This window comes from Cyprinus carpio, chromosome A15 (assembly GCF_018340385.1).
Source record: "Cyprinus carpio isolate SPL01 chromosome A15, ASM1834038v1, whole genome shotgun sequence".
NCBI classification, from domain to species: domain Eukaryota; kingdom Metazoa; phylum Chordata; class Actinopteri; order Cypriniformes; family Cyprinidae; genus Cyprinus; species Cyprinus carpio.
The window spans coordinates 16,216,608-16,242,792 of record NC_056586.1 but is presented as its reverse complement, the minus strand read 5'-3'; the positions used below and the strand labels follow the sequence as shown (position 1 = coordinate 16,242,792).

Sequence of the window (26,185 nt, the reverse complement as noted above, 5' to 3'; positions counted from 1 at the left end):
CTAGCTAGATGGTTTTACTATATTTACCTGATTTGAAGATTTGCCATCTATAAGTGCAGAATCGGGAAACCAGTTTGACTTTAACATTACATGATATCAAGTTTAATCACAGAGGCTAAAGTAGGTCAAATGCAAATGCGTAAGCACCTTGCTGTTACTTTCTGTTTCTATATAACAAATTTCCCACGATATCCTCTTATCTGTCTGCTCAAACTAGATAAAAAAAACAACTGTTAACAAGCTTGACACTAGAGCTCTTTAGTCTGCTGTTGTTGACCACACCATTACTCACAAACCACTGAAATGTTAGTTTTAGCGAGTTTCAGCGGGTTTTATCCATATCTTAATATAAGAAACACCACTCACAAACTCTAGAAAGATTTAAAATCATTTTTAATAGCAAACATTCAGTTCATAAAATTTTACAAGTGTATTATTATTACTTTTGCATACACTAATTGTGCAGAATTATGTACAGGATTTAATGATGTAAATGTTACATATCATAAAATGCCAAACAAAAAACAAATACAAAACATTCAATGTCCGTTCAGCAAGCACACTTCAAGTCGGTTCCACTGTTCTATATGTTAATGCAACATTTAACAATAGACTTGTTCAGGTGGAAGGAATTAAAATAAAATCATATATACTACATCCATCAGTCAACAGGCACAATCTCAATCCGCTTCTAACATTCAATCAATGTAAATGCTCTGAGAAACACTGAATAAGGTGAAATCATATTATTTCCATGCTAATCTTGAGTCATAACCCTGAAAATGTAATTACACAGCACCTCGTTCTTACAGAAATGGCTGTTATACCTGCATCATTAAATAAAAGTCATTCATCAATCATAAAAGTCCCCTTAAAACACCTTGTTTCCCCTCACGGAGGGAACCGCATCTCCACCTGGTCAGTGAAAACATTGACATAATCAATATTGCAGCACGTTACTAAGGAAAACCAAACATATCTGACCATTCATTTCGAAACATCTACACCAGTTTTTCACTGGCATTTTAAGCCAAAAAAAAAAAGAAGGATGAATCCACAAGCAAAGGCAGAAGGAAAAGTTACAAGGATTCCTGTGCAAGGACACGAACAATCAAAAGGCTAAGGGTGAGTTCATTAAAGTCCAGTAATTAGTTGTTTTTATCAACAGAAAGTGCATTTTGCAAAGCCAGTTCGTCCCTGTCGTTCTCAGTGTCTCTTGATCGTGATTGGACCTCTTCGTAAGGAGGCGGTTGAGTATCTGTGCTATGATTGGCTGTGTCAGTGCAACAATTCGAATCGGGGCAAATGAGCGAAGTCAGCGGACTGTGTTCTGATGCGTCCTGGGTCAGCAGGAGCTGAGTGGGTCCACGGAACGATGGAAGTCGCTGGCCCCAACTGCCGTAGATTGCCTCCTCGTATGTGGGAAGAGATACAGGTAAGCCATCAACAACAAGGTCCAACTGATCCGAGGAACTCCTGATGAAAAAGACACAAGGGTTAATGATGTTGATACACATTATCATTCAAACGTTTGGGGCTGGTTTTGTAAGAAAGAATTCACTTGTGCTCATCAAGGTTGCAATTCTATAATCAAAAAACAGTGAAAACAACAATAATGTGAAATATTATTGCAATTTAAAATATTATTTTCTATTTAAATATATTTCCAAATGTAATTTATAAGCTGCATTTTTAGTAGCCATTACTTCAGTCTTCTATGGAAGATTATTTCTGCCACAGAATAAAAAATATTTTTTATTTTTCTCTCACAATTTTTTAAACAAACTTTTTTCTTGCAATTCTGAATTTATATATCATTAATTCAGAGAGAGAAAAAGGCAGAATTGCCAGATATAAACTCACAATTCCCAAGAAGAAAATAATTAATTGTGAGATATACATTTGTAACTGCAAGAAAAAAAAAAAAAGTTAAGCTTGGAGTGGAATAATAAAAAAACAAAAAAGGTGATAACCCATTAATATTTTTCTTGCAATTACGAGTTTATCTCTCACAATTATGAATTAACATCTTGTCTTTACTGTCACTTTTGATCAATTTAATGCATCCTTGCAGGAATAAAAAGTACTGATTTCTTAAAAACCTAAAAATCTTCCTGACCCCAGACTTTTGAAAGGTTGTGTATCATGTGCATTTCACTGCAGTTTATTTGGATGGAAAACTAGTGAAATGACATACCATTGCGTTCGACAGGAGAATAGACGGGATTTGATGACCAAACAGGCCGTTGTGGTTAGAAGGAAGATGGACACCGCAATAGCAGTCGTAGCCACACTTGGGATTGAGTTGACTATTTTTTCTGGTTGTTCAGGACGACCCTCTGTTAAAAAAAAAACACACATAACCATTTTAAGACATCCGCCAAAGAGCTTGAAAACAAACTGACGTACAAATCAAGGCCGGATGCCAGGCAAGTTTCTGGAAGTGGTTGAGTGAGGATAACAACTTTTGATTTGGATTCTATGATGCAAATGTTTCCGAAGGCTTTATGTGCATCACAGAAAAAAATAATCATACTGGTTAGTTTGATGTCTTTGCTAACTTCCTGCTCAAGCTGTTGGTTTCCTCTCGTGACACGTTTCAGCTCAGACAAGGAAATGAGGGTGCTGAATGAAGCATCATGGTTTTTCCCCTCCTTAGTTTAGGATTTTACTTCACTACCGGTTGCCTGGGACTTATTTAGGTCATTTAATAATGGTTCTGCTTTTGTAATGCCTTCCTCCAGCACATTCAGAATACAGAACTAATGGACAACTGATGCAAGATGGAAAGTCTGCATACGCTGCTGCTTCCAGTCGTTCTCATCAGTCTCTTGGTTCAAATGGCTGAATTGCAGTGGATGTGTCAAGTTTTCAAGTGCATAAACATTTCTTTTTTTCTCTTACCTGGTCGGGGCATGCAGACGGGCACTTTGGGATGCCATTTCCCATGCTCACACTTTGACCTATGGTGGCCTTTGGGTAGAGTGTATCCAGGTTCGCAGAAAAAGTGAATGATGCTCTTTTGAGGGAAACCGCGACAGGGAGAGGGTTCACAGCGGAAACCTCCATGTTCTGGTACAATCGGGTGGGAGCAATTCTTGCCTGAAATAAGAAAGATAAATTAGAAATGACCCTGATAAGGTAAAACTGAGCTCCTACGTGTGCTCACTGTATTTTTTTCTACATTATGATGAAGAAAGTTGTATCACCCTGACATTTTGACCCCCCCAAAAAAGAACAAAATTCATTTAAATTCAAAAATTAAAAACATGCTCACCATAAGAGTGTTATTTTTTAATAAATTAATAGATTGAACAAGACTGATTGGCCCACAAGTGCCTATACAAAGTTTCATAAGTTATTATTGCAAAACTGATAATTTGACAATCTTTACTAGCGGCTTTCACAGGAAGCTAGTGGCTGGTTATCTGGAAGAGGAAGATGTGGGTTGCTGAAAGGAAATCTTCATACCTGTGGTGAAGTCTGGCAGAGCAGCCAGCAAGAGAACCCCGCAGCTCAGGGCAGTACGCACACATGACAAGAGAGACAATCGCTGTGCAGACATCAAAACACCTCTGTCCTGCTGACACAACACACAAAGACAAAGACAGAATTCAGGAACCTGCAGCTATTCACGTATCAGCAGTTTCCATTACTGAACAGATGCACAGGTCTGAGTCTTGCATCTACTGCATTGCAAGCATCATTCAGAGATGCATTTTTATGTGCATTACACATGAGACTAACAGGGTGTTTTAACCATAAACCACGTGTTGGTGTTGTTACACAAAAAGAGAAGGGGTGCATCTACAGCTGGCACACACCATACCCAGCCTGTGAACCTAGAATAACACAACCTGCACAACCCAGAGTGCAATTTCCCATACCAAAGGTGGTGTTGAATGTCAAGGTGTCAATCGATAGTGGTTTAAAAATGACTGTCAGTTTTGCCTCAAAGTTCAGCTAGTTGTACACAAAACATCTCCAGAAGCATGAACACGGCACACTCGCTTTGATTTCTGCAATGGTATAGTCATCTGTGTAACATGCAGGATTGTCCCTTCTTGGGAGCCTGACATTTTCACACACAAGCTTGGCACAAAGCAGACCACAACGTGGGTGGCTTGACACAACCTCCTTTACTAAATACATTATTAAACTGTGGAACACTGATGTGAGTGTCAGCAGTAAGTATTTTGCACAGGGACTATGTGAACTGCATACTACAAGTTGTATTGTGCATTACGTATACTGAATATAGTGAAGGTATATTATGATCTACTGTCATGACTGCAGTGACTGCAAACTAGACCAATAATCAGTTTGATTGATTCTCAGAACTTAAGTATTGGAGTGATCAATGAATGCAAAGCAACTAAATAAATTAAATGCAAAGAAAAAAAATAAAGCTACATTTAGAAAAATAATGGCATGAATGTTATTATTTTTATTTATAATGCAGTTTGTACATTCTCAGTATAATTTATTATGAATTTATTTATTTTACTTATTCTGTTGTTGAAATTAGAAAATAAAAATTAAAAAGCCTCTGTAACACATAAAAAAAAAAAATCATTATCAGTCACAAACATATCAATTCATCTCTACACGATTTTCACTACACCATTATATTTGTGTAGCTGTATATTGTAGTGACAAAATTATTTTGATCTGCAAACAGAAATCGGTGAAAAACAATTTTCACTCAGAAACTGCTAGTAAATTTGACAAACCAATAACATATTGAACTAAACATGAAATATTTAAGTAGACAAACTGCAATGGTATTTTCTTTTAAAACACTCCAATAATCTTTGTTTACATTCTGGGAAATATTTTTAAAGTGTTCACAGTAGTTACAATAGAGTAAAGCAAAAAATAGAGTTGAAATGTGAAATTGCTGTGCTATATTAAAACGCATTTTTCTTTTAACTGGCATTTAAACAGCTAGTTATGTGTATGATGGGAAACATCACTGACACAGACGATAAAAGAGAACTGATCTTTTGAGTGTTCTGCTCTGCTAACCAAGCCATTCATCTACAATGCTGATTCTGTTCGGCACTGCAGGTCACTTTAACATTGTGCAAAACCCTTGTGTGATTCAATAGCACTATTCACACGCTTACTGTAGGTTTGAGAAAAGGAAGACATGTGCACAAAAGCTCTATTGTTAAATCGTATTGTATGTTAAAGTCTGTTCCAAAACGAAACTCACCTGGCAGTGCAGCTTGCGGTGATGTGAGGTTATAAAATCGATCGAGTACAGTCAGTTCTTTAGTGTGTTTTCATTCACGAGGGAGCTGTCAAAGATTTCAGATGACTTAGCACACAACCTGTGACCCCCGGGTAAATAGGACCTGATTCAACAAGTGCATCTATTCCAGAGCAGCTGTCAGATGACTCACCGCACAGCTGACTTATCATGTGCAGCTCGAGCTCTGATTGGTCGCAGCCCTGCGCGATCACGACAGCCCCGCCCACAGCGACGAGAACGGAACGCCCACTTTGGTCATCACGTTCTGAAAACTGAAAGCAATTCGTGGAAAAGCAGCAGTACTGTGGTTTTATTATTTATACAAATAATTTTACGACCGCACCTAAAGCGCACCCGCTTCCCCATTTGGCTTAAAAATCTGAGGAAGAGGCAGAAAACAAACAAAACAGAAGTGATAAAACAACAGGGTGGATGTATCGCCTGTGAGCGAGAGCTAAAATATGCACCGACGATGCATAACTGTTTCTCAAAAGCTTATGAGAAGCCTTACTAGACTGCATTTCTGGCCACACTTAAACATATCTAATGTTGTAAAGCAGGGGTGTTCAACTTTATCTCTCTCGCTTTCTCAATCTATTCTGTATTGATATTTTATTTGTTAAATTTCAATTTATTTCTAATTTTATAAAATATGTACAAGCAGCTTCTGCTTATAGTTTTTAAATGATAAAATATTATAAAATTATTAAACATTATAATTTAATAAAATGCATCAAAGTTCACTGGAAGTACTTTCCCAGTTCACACCATCTAGATAATTATCACATATCACCAAGAAACTTCGTCAACCAAAATGGTTATGACACATCCTGTGTCAATATGAAAGTGTTCTGTTCATCATCCTTCTGTTTATCTCAAGAGTAAAATCATACTAGCATGTCTGGCTTAAAGAGTGAAATGAAGGAGCAGACAGATGATGTTTAAAACCTGTATTTGAAAAAAAAAGTCAATGTTACCACCAGTAAAAATTCACATATTATAGAGGGAACTCTGACATCAGTTGTCCACCAAAATGACAATACTTTGAAATAAAAGGAGAAAACAACAGAACCAGTATGAACAAGAATGATCCATTTTAACCTTCACAAAAAAACAGGCCTGTCAGTAGCAGTTTCAAATAGATGTTGAATATGATTAATCCAAAACGAGTCTGTCAGACATGGGGGAACATCAGGATGATGTCAGAATGCCAGCAGTGAGCACAAAGTTCATGCTTCTATTCCACCTTTAAAACAAGTTTCTTAAAAACTATCTACATGAGGAAAAAGGAAATTATGATGACAAATTAAAAAAAAGTACAGTGCAAGATTATTTAGAAACCTATCAGGCTTAAAATAAGTCAACAGCAGAATATGAGCGATCCGTTAGTTTTAATGCAGTGACAATCTAAGATTGAGATTCACTAAGTGAGAATAAAAATGAAAGCCATATTATAATACAATGTACCCTTCCAGAGAGCATTTAACGTACTGATTGTGAGCACCGAGGAACAAAATCGGAAATGTAACAAAACAAAAAAAAAAAACAGATCATTACCACATAAGAGATCATTCTCTGATCAGCCCTGGGAATGTAATTCAGAAAATAGAGAAGTCATTTCTGAAAGCTATTCAACACATTCACTGGATCAGTCTTTTGAGAAAGTCATGCATTATGCCATTTTGCTCACTGTACAGCAATATCCATTCACACATCCAATTAAATAAGGCTTGTGGTCATAGGAGGTATCCTCTTTCTAAACAGTCAAGTCATTAAACATTTGAAAAAAAAAAAAGAAGAAGTGTGGCTGGTCACAAATCAAGTTGACCTAAACAGATTGACCTAAACAGAATGTGTTTATTTTCAGTTCTGCATTAAGGCGGTTTTTCTTTGTTTGTAGGATTGCTAACCTGTTGTTTCAGTGCACTGAGGTTCTTAAACAACTATCTACAATCCCTACAACATTTCACAGATAAACGCTATTCTCTCAATTTCATTATTCATCTCTGAATATACATTTAAATGCATATACATACTCTGCTCCAATGCCTGATTGTCATTGTTTCATTATGTTTCACCTCTTAAAGAAGTAACGCAATTCCAGTATGTAAAGAAATGCCATTCAAAACTTTTACTGGTGGAAAAAAAAACAAACATTCTAGTAGTGTTTTTATATTAATTACGTCGGTCAATAACTGTCATTAATTTACTCATACCTTCACATCTACAATTAGAGTTATGGTTGTTGTATTACAGTTTAGGCCCTCGGCAAAAGAAACGATTTTTAGAAAAACTCAAAATATATACATAAGCTACCGCTTCAGTCTAGGATTAATCTCTACAATTCTTCCTCAATTTGCGAATTACAGAATGTAAATGCGATCTCGATCTTCTCACAAACAAGCATTCACTCGACTCTCATAAATGATTAGCTAGTACTCATGTGGAGTCACTACAACAAATTGGATTAATTTTTAAACAGCCTTTTTTTTTTTTTAATCATCGTTCCCATCCACTTTGGTCCTGGATCTTTGCGACTGAAAAAAGATACAGGATAGTTCACCCCAAAACAGAAAATTGTTATCATTTACTCACCCTCATACCATATCAAACCTATATGACTTTCTTCTGTGAAACACAAGATGTTATCTCAGTGGGTTTTTTTTGAAGAAAGGAGGTTAGACAGGTCATGAGGATGAATAAATGACAGAATTTTTGTATAAAGATGAACAATTCCTTTAACGTGATGTGATGTAGTGTACTTGGACTAATTAGTATTATAAACCTTCACAATTTCAAACAGCCTTTGGTTGTTCCACTTCTCTTAATCCTCGAACATGTCATGGTGGTGCTCTTATAACAAAACACAGTAGTGTAAATGACCAAGTACACAAGTACAAATGCATTCTGGCCTATATTTCAGTGTGTGGGATCTATAAATGGTCCACTTCCTTTGAACGAGCTCTCATAAAATAGAGCATATGTAAAGCTCAGCTATACATTTGTATAGTTCAACATCTCTCCGGCAAGACCATCCACAATGAATCCTTCAGAGAAAGGCCACGATTCTTCAAAGATGTAAGCTACTTAGCTGGAGGATTTGGGCGCACATGAAAGGAACACACTGCCCTACGCTGAAAACAAATCAATCTCCTCAGCTAATGTGGCGCGGTGCCATAGTTTTGGAAGAGAAAAAATATATAAAAAAATAACCTTATACCCAACCATTCCCCCCTTTATTACATAAAGTGGAACAATGAATCAAAGGAGGAAGTTTTATATTGGAGTGCAACTCAATTTTAGAACAGTGTTTTAAACATCACACTGTCACTCAAAACGCAATATAAAAACAAAACCATTATAAAATTAAAAATGGTCTGAGAAAAAACAAAAAAAAAAAAAAAAAACACCTCAAGTGTTTATCATTACTTAGTGTTGTAACAGGAGCCTAAAGTTTCAGATTTTCTTTTTTAAAAGGTTTTCTTCAGTAGTTGTTTTCCTGTTAAAAATTGACTGAGTAGTGTGGTCATGGTGCAAAAGAAGAAGTGCAGGGGGAAAAAAGCTTGTTTTGGAACAGATTAGAATCTCCAAGTTGTTCATTTTCATAATGTCTAAACCTCCTTAATTTGGTTCACCCAAAAGCACAGTCTTAGAGGTCATGAGGAGCATAAAACCACTGAGAGAACACATGTTCTTGTGTTTCTGAATTAGTCAGAAGGGGAAACCTCTTCCAGCAGAACACTGTGAAGGATCTAATCATGTCTATTTCATTTCACCAAATGTGGTGTATTTCATAGTGTAATAAAACAAAATATCTGGGGGAAAAAAACTCTTAATGTCTGTAGCATCAATGTCTGTAGGTCTTTTCTCCTAAAAGTCTTGACCTGTACAATCATTTCAGATGTTTAAACTGTGCAGAGAACAGACTCCATTTTTGCATCTGGGTCTTTGCTTTGAACTCAGGGGGTCTGACAGATCCCACCCAGATTTCTCTTCTCATCTCATGCGGTTTTGTCTCATGAGGGGAACAATGCAAGAGGGAGGGCCCGCTTTACCCAGGAAGGGATGCTTCAGCAGCTCTTGAGCTGTGGCCCTCTGGGCAGGATCTCGCACAAGCATCCGGTCCAAGAATCCCTTGAGAAGTGGCGAAACCTATGGATACAGAACAACATTGTAAGCGGCAGTGCCAAACATGCTTAATCTGGTCAGTACACACTGGTTTACACATTAACATGTATTTGCCCAGATGGTTAAGCAAGAGAAAACGTGTTTACTTTGTGGAGGTTTTTGAGCTTTGGTGGCAAATTATCTCGGATCATCTTCATGGCCTTGAGCGGAGGCTCATTGAAGTATGGCGGCTCTCCATCCACCATTTCAATGACCATAACGCCAAGTGACCAAATATCCACCTGTAGAAACAGTTTTAATTGTGAGAGTTCCAGTACTGTCAGAATTAATGCAACACAGAGTCCTGCACGGGTCCTGTTTGGACAATACTCTAACAACAATACTCCACCTATTACATCAAATATTAGCGGGTCATCCGTGCCTGCGTGTAGGACTCTGATACAACATATGTAATAAAGGGGGATGTGACTTGCCTCTGGTCCGTATGGGAGTCTTGAGATGAGCTCAGGGGCCATCCAATAGGGTGTTCCTACAAGAGACTTCCTGCGCTGCACCTCTTTAGAGACCTGGGCACAAAAGCCAAAGTCGGACAGCTTCACCTGCAAATGACAACAGAGATAACACCAAAAGAAAGAAAAGAGTTATATTAATTGCCAAAACAAATCAAGACTTTTATTTAGCCTTCTTTTTTCATAGGTTGGGTTTGCATTATTATGCAACCACGGGTCATTATTCCTCTTAAGTGTAATAATAAACTGCTGGTGTTTTTCCACACTGGTTAGATTAATATTAACAACAAAAGAGACAATGGCAGGTCTGTTAAGCTGCATTTTAAGCCAAACCATTAATAATTCACTAAGATGGCATTTTAATTGAGAAAAGCACACATTCATTCTCGTGCACAGCAAGATCATTTGGAGTGCAAGTGCTCTCTGCAGATCGCGTGCACAAGTACACATGCGAGACTTTGAAAGCAGCTTTCAGATCATTATTAAAATGAGAAGTTTTTATTTTAATTTCACTATAATTTTGGTATCAAAGTACCAGTACATTTGACATCCTTAAAGCAGAGAGAAATATTAAAACATGACATTTATAAATGTGTGAATAAACATCTGCTGGTTAATATTTTAATTCTCATCATGTGTGCCAAAACATTCACTGTTACTTGAAATTATACTGCAAAAGAACGTGTGAAAGTGAAGAAAAGGCCTGTTTGAGTAACAAATAATTGCTTAATTAGCTTCAAAGAAGCTTGTCAAATTTTCAGCGAAAGCTTGTGCAATACTTTAACTATGCAAGAAATTATGCGCCTCTGGGATATTGCAGAGAAGTACCTGTAGAGAAGTAATGTCAGAAACGTGCAAGAGGAAATGAAACATGTGAGGTCAAACACATACACACAGACAATCAGCCCCTGCCGAGAAACAGCTGAGGGTGGCTGAAAGAACTTCCTCCCTATTTCAACCACACAATTAAGTACAGACCCCATCTAACAAACCACTGACTATTTCAGCACCATTAAAAAAAAAAAAAAAAAAAATGGTACCATGGAAGGAAATTACAAGGTTATATTTCTGTAAATGCATAGTGAAGCATGTGGCTACCAAAAAAAAAAAAAAAAAAAAACACCACTAATATGTATCACGAACAATGGTTTCTTTGAGGTTTCTTAAGTCAAGTACTCAAGTAAATTATTATGTTCTTGAGATTTCAGCACTAGGTCAACAATTTAATTCTCCTTTAGTACACTGCTGACTTGATGACACATTTAGATCATCTGCTTACACGAGTGAACATGCAGGTCTGAGAACACAAAAGAACAGGGCTGCCAAAAACCCGTTTAAACATCAACACTGAGGTTCTCTGAAAACAACAACACAATGGTAGCAAGTAGGGCAAGTTTTCCGAGCTCATAACACAAGTCAAAACATGACTTATAAAGCTTCAGCTCTGCATACAGTAGGACCAAAGAACTAGTTATCATCTGACGTAACTGAAGCAGATTTTTCCTTTAAGAGCAGTGAGGGACTTACCCTGCCATCATGGGTGAGGAGAATAGAATCACTCTTAATGTCTCTGTGAATGACTCCCTGGGAGTGAAGGACCGAGAGAGCTTTCAGAACAGACAGACAAACAGTGGCAATCTGTTCCTCATTCATCCTGAAAAAAAGAGACAAATAGAACAAAGGAAATGTTAAACATCGAATGAAATCTTTATAGGCTGATAAAATTATCATACAGACTGAATGACATACCAAACTGGACTGCTGTGATATACTGCCACCTAGTGGTACTGCACTATTGCTCAGTAACAGGTGAATGGGCTTTAAACAAATTTATTTAATATTTTTATTACAGTATTTATATTTTTAGAAGTAAATGCATTTTTTTCTGTCACAAAGACAACGGAATTATTTAATTTCTAGGAGTACTGTCAATTAATCACACATTTTGTCTGAAATTATTGATCGTGATAAATCCCACTTAACTTTAAAGTTTTTTAATATATATTACAATAATTTCACATTCAATCTTCAAACTAATGTAGAAACAACATAAAGACAGTATATTTTTGATATTTGTTTAATGGCATCTTTTTTATGACTGAAGGTGAATATCACTGATACCAATAATCCTAATGTCTCTAGGAAGGACCCCCCCAAAATAGTTTGTCCCCCTAATATTTAACCATTGAGTAAAGCATTCAACATTAAAGTATAATTGAGCCATCAACTTGAACTTTTATTAGAAAATTTGTTTTTAGTGATAATATTTCAATCTTCACATAATCCCATTATAATAAACATCATATTTAGTCACTTGTGCCCTTCAGCAAGTAGGAAATTAAATATACAGAAATTGAATAAGTTATCAAACACTAAATTCTAAATTAAACATAGATGAATCCTTAAAAAATCCTTTAAAGTTGTTGATTTCCTCTTTTTTTTTATTATTCTTTGATTAACAGACATCACAGCAGCTGGGTTATTAGATTTTTTTTGTCTGCTGTTACTTTAAGAGCTGCCGCTGCTGAACATGATGCGGATCTGACACGCATTGTATTTTTTCACAACTCTTTACCTTTTTTGACACACTTCAGGTCCTAAAGTCTCTACTAATGAGCTGATGAGTTTAATCGGTTGTGTTAGATGAGGGAGACAGTTCTGGGCTGCTCCAGGACAGTTTTGAAAACCACTGCATTTCAGAGACATGTTCTTAAAGAGGTCCTATTATGCTCTTTTACAAAGTCTTGATTTTGTTTTGGGGTGTACTAGAACAGGCTCCTATACTAGGTTGTTCAAAAAACACATTATTTTTCACACATTTTACATTATTACAACACCTCTCTCCCCAGTCTGGCATGAACAGCTCGAATAGTTTCTGCATCAAATGAAGGTCCGCCTTCTGAAATACGAAATGTGCTGTGACTGGTTAGCTGGGCCAGTGTGTGTTGTGATTGGCTCCACTCGGCGCCTGGTTGGGCTGCCTGCTGCGAGCTTCAGTGTAAATATTGCGTCAAAATCCAATCAATTTGAGCACGATTTAAACCAGATGATTGTAACCATTCTAAGTTTGTCTGCCTTGGGAAAGCTAGCGTGTCACCGACATAGTGATAACACTTGTTGCCTTCTCTAGTGCAGCTCAACCAGATCTCATCCTATTCGTCCCGGAAAATATCCGTTGTAGTCCAAATGATTCGTTCGTTGTAGTTTTTGAAAAGTGATTTCTGTTAAATAAAATATCTCGTTCTGAAGTGGACTTTGAGCTTTGTAACTTTGCAGATCTTTTTATGCTCAAACAGCAACATTACAGACTAACTAAAGTTGAAAAAGTGAAAAAGCATAATAGGACCCCTTTAAATGTGACTCATATATAAGAAATACTTACATGCACAATTTTAAGCCAGCTTTAATTACCTTTTTGGTAACTTCGTTACTTAACTGACGACATATCTATGACATTGCATGCTCAGTTTATTTTGTGCTTTAATATGAAATGATACAGGCTACAGCGTGCACCATTGCATTTGTGCGTGCGACTGAAGAGCACACTATAATGACTGACAGAACAGGAAAATTTGTTTTTACGAACATATGTCCTGACAACATCTCATCTGACTGTAGTTCACTGTTGTTCTACTGAACAGCACCTAAATAAATGCCATTCTTGTCGAGAAAAAAAAAAAGAGATAGAAGCAGCAGTTGTGAGTGGGGTGGGCAACTCTAGCTCCACCCCTGTGTTATTTGCGTTAAATATTTAACGCTTTAAACTGAAAAAAGTAATCGCCTGCATTAAAGCGTTAATTTTGACAGCACTAATTCCTAGAGATGTATGGACTTATGGTTGATCATATTTTCATTTTACTGGCTTGTTAGGTATGCTGGAATATAAAAAAATTAAAAGACTTATTTTTAAAAATGTGGATTTCTTTTTATTTTATATATATATATATATATATATATATAGGACTGCACGATAATGGTTAAACTGATAATCACGATTATTTTGATTAAAATTATAATCATGATTATTAATAACGATTATTCAATCCTGCTGGGGAAAGAAAAACTGCTAAAACCAGCCTAAACTTCCAGCCTGACCAGCTAAGGAAGTGATCAAAACCCCTCTAAAACCAGACTTCTGACCAGCCAAGACTGGGCTGGATGAACAACTAAAATCAGTCAACCAGATTAGGCTGGGTGTAAGGTTTTTTTTTTTTTTTTTTTTTTTTTTTCAGCAGGGAAATGCAATAACATTTCATGTGTCCTTTAACCAACCTCCACTGACTATACACTGAATTCGTTTAACCAACTATGATGATACAAACTCAGGCTGGTTTTGGTTAGTGTTTTGTCATCTGTATTCACATTACATTTTCTAAGAGACAATTTGTTCGCAAATGAGAAAAAGCCACTCAGATCGCACAGTAAATTTAAATATTCGGTTAATACACACTGAAAACTAACATTGCCATGCCATTTTCAACACAAAAACTGGTAAAAACTTAATATAAATTCCAACAATTCCAATATGTGTAAATTTTTCTTCATTGTATTGTCACAGGTAGGAAAAGCGCATTTATTCCTCACACAATAGATCCATTACTGAAACTCAGTGAAAGTTTGATCATGGCACATTTGGAAACACAAACAGTACAAACGGCTTGTGAAAAAACACAAACTGTCTATATGACACTTTCCTGTAAGCAGAATATCGCTGTGGAGAGATCGCTAAACTCGTATGTTTTCATATCATCATCAGCGCTTCTTCCGCCATCAGTGAGCGCGCACAGGGTTGCCAGATTGAACAAATTAAATAAAACACCGGGCAGAGAGTGTATCGTTAAAGGAGAAAAGATCTGTTTTGGGGCTTAAAGCTCTTCACATCGGGCAACCAAAAGCATGAACGCTAGTGAAGACTTGTTAGCAATGCAAGATAACGCAAATGCCAAATTAAAAACACGTTTCAGGATAAATAACGAGCCGGCCAATATCGTGACCATTATTTTCAATTAATCGAGAAAGGTGGATATCGTTATCGAGATTAAAATACGATTAATCGTACAGCCCTATATATATATATATATATATATATATATATATATATATATATATATAAAGAAAATCAAAGAAATGTGCAGATAAAAAAAAAAAAAGATTTAAAAAAAAGAAGCAAAAACTAATACAATAAATTATTTTAAAGAGAATCTGAAAGTACATGTGATTAAGAACAAAACTGATAGTAACTGAAAAAACAATTAGTGATTGGACTTCTAAGAAATACTTGCCTGGTATGTGTGACTATGTCAGTCAAAGCTCCACCCTCAAGGAACTCCATGACAACCCAGAGTTCATCCTCTACTAAGTAACTGTTGTACATCTCCACCACGTTCTCATGGTGATAGTCCCGCATGATCACCACTAGAAACAAGAAACAAAGCCAGCAGAAGGTTTCTGTTTAAAAATCTCTAAGTGGATAAGAAAAGATTTTGTTGTAGGAAAATCAACCAGCAGTTATAATTTTCACACAATTCCTTCATGCACAATCTACAAACAGTGTTTCACTGAAGAAGCATTTTTGCTTGGTACAGGAATTTCAGCCTTAAGCTCCCATGTACTACATATTACACAGAAACACCTTTCTGAACAACTAAGCATAACCCTGTAATCTCCCGTGGATTGCACCCACCTCGTTAAACAGCAATTCTCGTCGCTGCTGTTTTCGCAGATCCATCTTCTTTACAGCCACCAGCTTGCCTGTGGTCTTCACTGTAGCAATACAAACAATGCCGGTGGAACCTTCACCGATCTTGATGTAGTGGTCCAGATAGGTGCGTGGGTCCCCAGGGTCAACCACCATCTGCAGGGCAGCACGGAACTGTTCGTGGGAGACCCGCTGCGGCTCCCTCTGCTGTGGCGGTGCAGCTGGGCCTGACGGTTTTGGTACCGGGGGCATCTGCTGGCTGTGAGGGGGCTCGGGGCCTAAGGCTGGGTGGGAGGCGTGATGCTGGGGCTCTGCTCTGTGCTGCCCCTGAGAACCGCTTTTGCCGCTGCTATTTCCACCCCGGACTGCCCCAGCAGAGGGGCCATTGTGGTGGGAAGGCTCATGAGATTTTCCTGGTTTTAAATCCTGCATAACAAACATAAGAATATATTTTGAATATATTATAATTAAGGAATATATTTTTAAAAAATAAAACTAAATAAATATATATTTTTTGTTTGTTTGTTTTTTATAATAAATAAATTTGCCATTTCAAGTATTATGACTCATTTACACTGTTAAATTGTAGGATTCGCATGCCAAAGGCCAAAGTTTCAAAGAATAAGAATAAGAATAAGCAAATACACCCCTTCAGGGTTCGTATAAGTTTTTTTGAGTATGGCTCTGTATGACATCATAAAGGTTAGAATTCCTTGTAATGGGCACTTCTCCTGGAAGAGCGAGAGTAAGAGTACACCCATCAATTGCGTCATTCAGTTTAAGGAAGTTGTCGCAGTGCTGCACAGGACTTGCTCACGAAGGATTTGTCATTTTGTTTTTAGACCACAAAATCAACGATAAGTGTACTTGACCTGAAGCAGCGCTGCGCAAACTGATACAGCACTTCCCACATATAGACTTACCTGGGCCAGCCACCCAAGTATATTTGGTAACACGTTTTTGTTTTTCATTACTTTTACCGTTTTATACTTTATCCACCTGAGATGATGAAACCATCCGCAATCGATTTAAAGGCTGTTCCCATGCCGTGTATAAAAAGCATGGAAGCGCCAGCGGCGCCACTTTCTCCTCTTTTCAAAAGTGCTCGGGAGCTTGCGCTCCAGTGGTGTATAGTGTTGTGATGCAATCATGAGCCACGTTCTCCATGAAGATGAAGAAGTTTCAGCTAAGGATAAATGGATTTCCAGCCCTTGCATTAACTCTAATAGATATATTTATGGACATAAGAAATAATAATTAAAAAAAAGCTATGATCAGCTGTTCGTCCATCTTGGCTGAACTTTTGATCTCTATTTAAGTGCGCTTATGCATCTATATTTAAAACAACGAACTTGAACGAACAAAAGACAACGTGAAGATACTTTCATAACTGCTAGTTTGGTGTGTGTGAGAACTATGCACTGCAGAGACCCACAGAGACTCGGTCGATATTTCACAGACAAAGACCAGGTATGTGTGTGTGTCTGTGTGTCCACGTTTGTGTGATCATGTTTGTTCCACATTGCATTTATAAGAGCAGTTAGCCAAATCCAGAAAAATAAATGGATCTCCATGGGAGATCTCTACAGAAAGAAGACGGCTCCTTATGCTTTCGAATCACTCTCGCAGTAGTTTGATGTCACTGATCGGCCTGCGCAGCACTGCGTCAAGTCAAACACACCTAATGTCACCAAAGACTTGTGTTTTTGGTTGTGAGGGAAAGATAATCTTGTTCATGTTCCCAAAGAACTCAGCGTTAAGGGAACAGTGGATGCAGTTTGTTTCTCCAGGGGCAGCAACTGAGTTGTGCAAGTGTGTTTGTTTCTTCCCAGCATTTCGGTGAAGAATGTTTTTAAACAAATTAAATAAAACTTAAGTTAATAAAGTTTTTGCTCTTGTTTTATTTATGTCAATGTCACAGCTTGCAGACGATTGCTACGCAAAAGCTCTGTGTGCTTGTGACTCTTTAGCTCCACCCACAGCACCCCTCCAGGAGCTCTACTGTTTTCGGAGAGAAGCGTAAAGCTGTATCTGTCTTTTATAAATCTGATAAAACTAAAGATTCTGAGTTATGAAGGATGCAATACTACTCTATAGGTACTCAAGATTAACACGAGATTGGCAGAAACCGTGTGGGTTATGTCCCCTTAAGAAAAAGCTTATATTTCATATATATTATATATAATGAATATATAGTGTAATTTTTATACAAATGTACATTTGTTTATAATATAAATTACATTTTTTATATAAAAATACAATTAAATTATTATATAATAAATGTTCAACACTTTGCAGCCCAGACCTATTATACACATTTAAAAAAAAAAAACTTATATTGTAGAAACAAGGTAGTACATTTCATTTGATATCTGTGTACCTGACCACTGGCGCTCCTCCCAGAGTCACTTTCAGATCGTGGGTACGTGTTGAAAGGTCGGCCGGTTTGCTGTGCGGTCTTTATCACTCCCTCTGTAACAGGTAGGTTAGGGGTGCGAATATTTGGCCCAGATAGTGGTCTCTTCTCACGGGGTGATTGTGGGCTGCTGTCCCTCCCGGTGTAGCTAGATTTGGGCCTCTTGTCGTTGGCCCCCTCTCGCCTCACCACCTGATCATGATAATCACGTGGCTCTCGGTCTCTGTCTCGTTCTCTGTGCTGGGGCGGTGCAGCTGGCCCTCCTGACCAGTCAGGCTCTTTGTGTCTGCTGGGCTCCTGACCACGAGGCTGCTGGTGAGGTCGGCCGTCCTCTCTGGATGACCGGGCTGGGCGCTGAGACTGTCTGGGATCAGCACCTGGGTGCTCCTGACGTGGTTTCTCCCTACATACATAAAAAAAAGTCTCACTGTCAATATTACCATTGTAGTCTTTGGAAACCAAAAATTTAGATGTAGTAAGAGAGGTCATCTGTGCACCTCTCTTTGCTGTCTCCATATCGATCAGGGTGTCTATATTGAGAGTGTTCTCCGTTCTCATGGCCCCCTCCCGATGATCCGGAGTCTCGGCGTGGTTGCGTTGGTGGACTGTCTCTCCGCAGGGAGTTTGAGCGGATCACCGACATGGTCTCAAACTCATCCAAAAGCCACGTGAGAGAGCCATCGTCACCGATCTTACGACCCCGTACAATTGTCTGGGCAATGCAAACAGGTAATGAGTTATTTAGTTTTTTTTTTTTTCTTTATGGAACGACTTCTCAATTCCCAACCCTACTTGTAAATATCAGCAAGAATCTCTCACAGTAAATCTAATACTTGCTGCTATAACTCACCAACAGTAACATACAAAAACTAAAGACCTAGACCAAACACACATGCCGACTCCCTCCCTCTGACCTTGCGTGGCTCTACAGTAGTGATGACTGTGGCATCGATGAAAGGTTTGGGCCTCTTGGCTGTGTCCTCAATGAGGCTCTGCCACTGGCGTGGAAGCCCCACAAACTTCTGCTCCTGCTCATCAAAATCAGTGTGGACACGATGCTCAAAGTTGGAGGGGGCTGAGATCTGAATCCGTTGCTTTTTCTTCTTGCTGAACATGGCTGCAGCAAAGCATCAGACCTAGAAACAGGAAAAGACAAATATTATTACTGACTGGAGCAATGGCTGCTGAAAATGCAGCTTTGCCATCAGTGGAATAAATTACATTTTACAAACATCATACATTTTAAAAAATGGTATTGGTAGTGTACATAGAAAGAAAAGGGTATTAAAAATCAGACAAATAAATCAGAGTATGAGTAACTAATGACACGTCTGTTTGAGGTGACATTTTAGGTTAATATTAGCATTGATTTACATGATTGTTTATCACCTCACAAGCACAGACAAAGAAACCGCAATTATCAAATCTCACATCCAAGTCTAACTGTTGACTATAAACTTGAGATCCCAATTAACACATTGTTCATTCACAAAACATGGAAGACAGATAAAGGGAGCTGCTGGATTTTAAATGTCAGCTCTTTCACCTTTCCGTCTCTTTATGCAGTACAAAAAGCTTTCCAGTTTTCCATGCTCCCCCTTTTCTCTGCTTTTTCCCAGCCCATTCTCTCCATGGGTATAAGAGACACTCCCAGAGGCCAAATACTGGACTCTGATATGTGTGGGCCGAAACCCCCTCCCACACTTGACAGGCTTAGCCTGGGAAAACTCAGCTGCTTCCTGGGACGATGTAACAGCAAGAGGCATTTTTCAAAAGTTTGGAAGCATTTGAAGTGTAACCTGATCTTTTGTAAAGATGTTAACTTGGGCACAAGGTCACAGCTTCAGGAGTCTTGGAAATGGTGTCAATGTTTTATGAAGGGTTGATTTCCAACACCGAAGGTAATGAAAACATTCAGAGTGAGTGAAGTACTCAAACAAAAGTTGCAGAACTGGAAAATATTCAAACTAGTTTCCGGAAGCAGATATACATGAACTAGGGGAAAAAAGACAGCACAAGCAGTGCAAAGGAAATGCTTACAGCACGGTGATGAGCAGTCATAAATCATATTTGACAAGTATTACCACAAAGTGCTGTGCTAAAGGAGTGACGTCAAATATGACATTGCTTACTTAGGCAGTAGCAACGTACTGTGTACCAGTTGCCAAGAGGTAGCCTTGTGCAAGCTTGCGTTGAGGAGCCTTTCTATGACGCGACGATGACAGATCAGTAACTGAACGCTGATAGGGAGGAGCGAACAAAAATAAGCGAGCAAATTCAGACACTGATGTTTGAATATTAAATGACTGATTGAATACTTTGCACCACTGAGTTATTATGAGTAATATAACCTTACTTTGTAACATGCATATATTTTCAGTCTTGTGGTTGCATGAGTGGTATCACAAAATGGTAATTCCTCGTTCTGATTGTTGTTTAAAATATGCATTCATAATGTTTTAAAAACCATTAGTCAGAGAATTGCAACTAAAAATAAAAAATAAAACTAACAAACATTAGTATTGTGAAATAGTTTTTACAATTTAAAATAAACATTTTCTGTATTTTAAAATGTAATTTATTCCTGTGATGGCAAAACGAAATTTTCAAAAGCCATTACTCTAGTCCTCAGTATCACATGATGCTAAAATGCTAAAATATAATTTCTCTCTATCCATTTAATTTAACTTTCTTTTAACTATCTTCTGAAAGATATTTGGCATTATGCTGCGCTGGCAAAATATAAATGGCCACCACTCAATAAGGAAAAAGAAAAGTGATTTCAAACACAGCTTAATTTTGCATGGTAGACAGAAAGAGTAAAACTTAGGCTTTTAACTTGCACCTGTGAGATTTGTTTATTTGGAACAGGTAAGAATGAACAATCAGTGACAGAAACAGGTGCTCTAGCAGAGACCTACAGCTATACAGCTGCTTTACACACATACAGAAAGACAAACGCAATTCTTTATTTGTAAGTCTTCTCATACAATCAGTGTAAATGAATCACCTTCCCATGAACACTTCCTGTTCTATGACCATCGGTGGCATCAGCCCACAAAAGGTTTGAAATGTTAACAAAAGAGTGCTAAAAAAAAAAAAACTAATCAATCAGGCTTTGTGTATGACACTAAGAAGTGTAAAGCAGTTGAACTCGAAAAGTCAAACACTTCCTGGTTGTGTCTGGCATTCCAGCCACATACCATTATGCACTGGTGAACAGTGAGAAAGACATCTCTGTGGTCAGCGCTGCCGAGATGGGCCCTGGCCAGGAAGACAGTCTCTGTGGATTGGCTTTTAATAAGCAGAAATACTGACCTCTCAAAACAGCCTAAAGACTTTGGGGAACAATTCAAGAAGATTGATATTTTTTTATAAAAGTTTGTACTTGTAGGATAAAGCTAGCTTAGCAGAAACAGGCATGCTGTGTTTGTTTTTACAAGCCCAGTAGAGAGCACTGCAAATAAAGCTTGACCTTGGAACTAGTTACTCTGTCATTAGAGTTCTTCTTATCAGACCAACCCAATGTTTACAGAGCCTGCCGTTTCTGTCCACAAAAATGCTGTGATTAAAACAAGAAGAGAAAATTAATGCAATTTTGCTTCTTTCCAACAAAGTTTTCCCAATAAAACTAAGGTTCGTCTCATTTCTGAACAAAATCAATCAAATTTTGCAAACACATAATAGTGGTCTCAGAGAAGGTAACAGTTCTCACTTTGAAAAGACATGCATCTTTTTATGCTTCAGTCCATTCTTCAGAAACAACACACTGAGTTTTCTTTTGAATATTCCAGTTAATGCATTGCATACATAATGCAACAAAAACAACAGCACTTTTCTTGTTGGCCAACAACTATCATTTGTTATTCACTCATTGTGCAACAATAAAAGCAGCAGCCTAACTCCAATGTGATAACATACCACAATGCTTTGCAAGTGCTACATACACAAGCTTTTATGCGCACTTGACTGCAGGTCCAAGTTTGATAGAGGGCTTTCTGATGGAACGGATTACACATCACCTCACCAAAGACAACAGTACAGTGTTCAGTACAGGGACTCACCAAACGCAGGCAAGTTTAACAGTGGCATCACTTTGCCGGCAGCTGACGGGCAATTAGGTAATGCACTACTGAACAACTAACATTGAGGCTTCAACAATAACCGACAGTCTAAAACTCAGTTACAGTATCCTTGATCATCTTATCCCTAGTTTACAAACCAAAGAAGCACTAAACACATCTACAACACAGTAGTCTTAAAACATTAGAAAATATTGTTGCTCTCCTACAAGTGCAAAACTGACCCCTTATCACAACAATTCTTATAAAACAACAGTTAAACAAAGCATCCGCATAAAAGCTCAGACAAAGTGAAAAAAGCTTTAGGAACTGATATGTTTTATTAGTTGCTTTTTGATACTTTAATGAAAAGCTTTGTAGTGATAGTTTTTTAAGAAAAATTAATACTTTCATCCTTGTTGTGCATAACAAATTAATAAAAAGTAATAAAAATAAATAAATAAAATACAAAATAAATTGTAATACTGAGAGAGCGCAAATCTAACAAAAATCTGCATATTGGTTATTGAAAAAAGTAATCTGTATTTGTTGGAAGAAAGAAAAAAACAACAACACAATGGGCAAAACAAAGTTTAAAATGGCAAATATACCAAATAAGTATAACGCAACATTTAATACCACATTTGCTCGAAAACTGAATTAATAGTGACATATTTAAACACTGCCTTTGAAAGACAAAGCCAAACGCTTGGCTTAAGTAAGCAGGAGCATGGGAGATTGCACATTATGAGTGACCCTGTCCAGCACTGAAATATTTAAGGAATGTTTGGAGTGCCCGGTACAGACTGCACCCCTGTCTGAATCTCCCATTACACCTCCTCGAAGCACACATATCCTGACAAACCCACAGCTGCTGAAAGTACAGGCACAAAGAAAGTGAAACTACAACCAACGAGGAAATGTACGAGAGATACTAAATGACAACCCCATCACCAATTGAGTAACTTGTGGGAATGTCTTATCACTATAGTAGTTCATCAACACAAAGATAAAGGCAGCGTTCCAATATTTCATGCTACTACATGCCTTCTATTGTCTAATAGTTGATCAATTTTAGCATGTAAAAGGCCTTTTGGGATAATTATGTCACCTTTTTAAAATCTTCTTGCTGTGTAATCTTTAATGATATTTATGAAGTACACAAAAAACATTTATATGGTTAGTTATATTTCAAGATGAACACTTACTGGACTGAAAGAACTCTGGTTTACTTGACTAACCAATCCATACATTATTTTGCAGAAAAACATGTTAAAACCTGAGTATCAAATATGATACATTAGTTTATTGTTTATCATCTCAATCATCATTGTATTATATGTTTTGCCAACACAATAAAAACTACAGAGCTCTGATCATAAAGCTAAACATTTAAACATCATTTTACAAATTATTGGAAGATATAGAGTGACAACTAATATGTCCATGCCTTTTATTAAAGTTACTTTGCTATACTGTTATAAAAATCTCATTGAAAAGTCTCATGACAAGCTATAGGAATGGCATCTTACTTTTTGGCTATATGAATATCAGCAACTGCACCAAATTGCATATTTTTCTCATTTTTGGCCTCTGAAAAAAAAAACTGATTTGTTTTCCCCCTCCTTAAGTACGAGCTCCATATTCTCACTATATCATACCATATAAGCCATAAAACCCTGATGTATCAAATATGAAATTTTTTTTCTAGACTGTTATGCTTTAGTTGAGGTCAAACGATATGACCTACCCTGAATGTGTTAATGAATGATTAAACAATTGCTTTACACCACTTAGAAGAGGAAGCTACTCTCTGTTTCTTGATATAAACTATGACTCTCATCAAACCATAGTTACACTCAACAGTCAGAATCGATACTACAGGTGCAACCATATACTGCCGACTCAGAACTAATACTAAACATTACACGACTAAAATACAGAGAAAAAAACGTTGGCTGATTTTATGAGATTTTATGTAAAACAAACAAAAACATCTTACTGTATGGACAGTATCAGCATCACAACTTCTTATCAATCTCGTTAAAAATCGCTCCCACATTTTGAGGAATTATCAAGCTCGAACAGAACAGCGACTCTTATTCATTTGAGTCATTTGTGTTACTTGTTTGGTGTATTATGTGACTGGCTGCTCTATTAACTCCACCAGTAACGCATGAACACTTCGGCCAAACTTTTAAGTAGTAGTAGTAGGCGCATTCTAACTCTGATATAATTAATAATTTCTACCTTTTCAGGAGCACCTCGCAAATCTATCTCTTGATCCGAGTCTGAGTGGGAAAAAAAGAGGCTGAAATAATGGTATCGTTACATTAATATTGCGAACTAGGGTAAACAATTCCCTTCTAAACCTGAAAACACTGAAACACTAAAATGACATTTAGAACAGAGTAACTTTCTAGTTAGTATCTTTTATGACAAAAAGTAATGTTTTGACAGTGAGTAGCCTAAGCTTCTAAGCTAGCTGTGAAGAATTAGCTAAATTAGCACGACGAACAAACTCACCGAAACTACAGGCTGACACAAAAACAACCAGCGCTGGCACACAAACAACTCACGTTTGCAATACAAATTGCTTTAAAGACGTCCTACCTGTAGTGAGAAGTGTGTCCGCTGAGAAATAAATTTCATAGGGTCGGTGAAGTTTCTTGAGTGTAAAGTTAGCTTAAGCGGGCTAAGTGCGCGTATCAGTCACAGAAACCCTCACGAGCGCGCTGCTCGTGCTCTCTGCGCCATATTCACGCTCAACCTTCATCCGGGGAACTGACCGCTGAGCACTGCCTCCAGACTGCCGTCCTCACAGTGTACATCATGTTTTATTCAGTAGGCAATACATCACTGTAATCATGTCACAATAAGTAGCAAATTTTTCTATAACATAAGCATAATAAGATAATGCACTGTTTTACCCAAATTTGTATGCATGAGTAATTATTTAAATTTAAACAAAAAGTCTTTGGTATAATTGACCACATGTAATAATTATGAAATTAATAAAAAAATGTAGATATTTTAAATGACAAAAAGTGTAGAATAAGAGTAATACAATAATTAAACATGATCAATGAAACTGACATTATTATTACTTGTGTGTTTAAAAAAATAATTGTGACACCTCAGTAGATGTAAATCCTTGTGTTGTCTAGCTTTTCTGAAAATATTCATTATCTGTCCATTTTGATGTTGCAGTGTATCATCAAATAAAATCTACTTTTTCAAAGAACAAGTGATCTATTTAGGATTACTTCCTTAATGTGCATTACATTTTGTGTGTGTGTGTGTGTGTGTGTGTGTGTGTTTAAGCATTTATGTCAGCATTTCCTTCTGCAGCATCCGTGAGCATTTGAACTGTAATAGTTGCATGTAAGTACCTCACTTGTCCTCAGGGTGAAAATGTGCATCTCAAAATCATACAGACATTGTTGGGAAAGGTTCTAATATGCAAGAAATGCTGGAAAACCAAAGAATTTGTGGGACCTTAAGGATTTTTCTAAAGAACAGCGGGCAGTTTATCTGTTCAGGTCAAACAAGGGAGTCACAACTATTACAAAAAAAACACAAATAAACAAACAAACTAAAAAAAAAAAACCCCGCTGTGGATCATCCAGGTAACATTATGAATTAAGGGTATGTAAACTTTTGAACGGGGTCATTATTGTTATCATATATTATTTTCTTGTGTACTATATGTAAACATTTTATGTGAAATATCATATTCAGGTCAGTACTAAATAAAAAATCTATTTTTTTTTTACTGTTATTTTGGTAAAATAATTAACATTTTGCAGATTCTGCAAAGCGTATGTAAAGTTTTGACCACATCAGTATATATATATATATATATATATATATGTATTGAAGAAGAAATTATTTCCTGTTGGCACAAATGCTTATCACACATTATTTAGTCACTGATGACATCCAAGTGCTTCAGCTGTTTCTAAGAACAACTGCATAACAACTGTCGATTCCTTCCAGGTCAAAAACAGCATTTATGTGGAAAAAGCTTATATGGAAGACAAAACACAGTACCAATCTGTCTTTGTTACTGAAGATAAGCTCAGTTAGTCAAATATAATGACAGATGGACAATCT

General features: G+C 37.2%; 2 protein-coding genes across 3 annotated transcripts; both read right to left on the bottom strand.

Moving 5' to 3' along the window:
• Positions 1-375: 375 nt before the first annotated feature.
• On the bottom strand, positions 376-5,415 carry LOC109103775 (sushi domain-containing protein 6-like). 2 transcript variants are annotated; one of them, XM_019117121.2, is made up of 5 exons: positions 5,219-5,415; positions 3,472-3,583; positions 2,905-3,102; positions 2,198-2,339; positions 376-1,476 (listed from the first exon to the last, which is right to left on the bottom strand). In XM_019117121.2, exons 2-5 carry the CDS (start codon positions 3,563-3,565, stop codon positions 1,149-1,151), a joined length of 762 nt encoding a protein of 253 aa, XP_018972666.2. In that variant the 5' UTR covers positions 3,566-3,583; positions 5,219-5,415; the 3' UTR covers positions 376-1,148. The 2 variants fall into 2 exon arrangements, with proteins under 2 accessions (XP_018972666.2, XP_018972665.2); XM_019117120.2 differs by having other exon boundaries at positions 3,472-3,580; positions 5,219-5,414.
• Positions 5,416-6,192: 777 nt separating this feature from the next.
• LOC109103781 (serine/threonine-protein kinase PAK 4-like) lies at positions 6,193-24,885 on the bottom strand. Its single transcript, XM_042771231.1, has 10 exons — positions 24,683-24,885; positions 18,923-19,144; positions 18,506-18,720; positions 17,973-18,411; positions 15,574-16,018; positions 15,177-15,306; positions 11,422-11,548; positions 9,859-9,984; positions 9,532-9,666; positions 6,193-9,409 (listed from the first exon to the last, which is right to left on the bottom strand). Exons 2-10 carry the CDS (start codon positions 19,121-19,123, stop codon positions 9,254-9,256), a joined length of 1,974 nt encoding a protein of 657 aa, XP_042627165.1. The 5' UTR covers positions 19,124-19,144; positions 24,683-24,885; the 3' UTR covers positions 6,193-9,253.
• Positions 24,886-26,185: the final 1,300 nt, after the last annotated feature.

Excerpts from the sequence above, each read along its gene's own strand:
- LOC109103775 (XM_019117121.2), bottom strand. The coding sequence starts at position 3,565 with ATGTCTGCACAGCGATTGTCTCTCTTGTCATGTGTGCGTACTGCCCTG. Across the intron at positions 2,340-2,904 it reads CGTCTGCATGCCCCGACCAG|AGGGTCGTCCTGAACAACCA; the intron begins GTAAGAGAAAAA and ends TTTTTTTAACAG. Across the intron at positions 1,477-2,197 it reads TTCTCCTGTCGAACGCAATG|GAGTTCCTCGGATCAGTTGG; the intron begins GTATGTCATTTC and ends CTTTTTCATCAG.
- LOC109103781 (XM_042771231.1), bottom strand. The coding sequence starts at position 19,123 with ATGTTCAGCAAGAAGAAAAAGCAACGGATTCAGATCTCAGCCCCCTCC. Across the intron at positions 11,549-15,176 it reads GACATAGTCACACATACCAG|GATGAATGAGGAACAGATTG; the intron begins GCAAGTATTTCT and ends TCTTTTTTTCAG. Across the intron at positions 9,410-9,531 it reads AGCTCAAAAACCTCCACAAA|GTTTCGCCACTTCTCAAGGG; the intron begins GTAAACACGTTT and ends CTGTATCCATAG.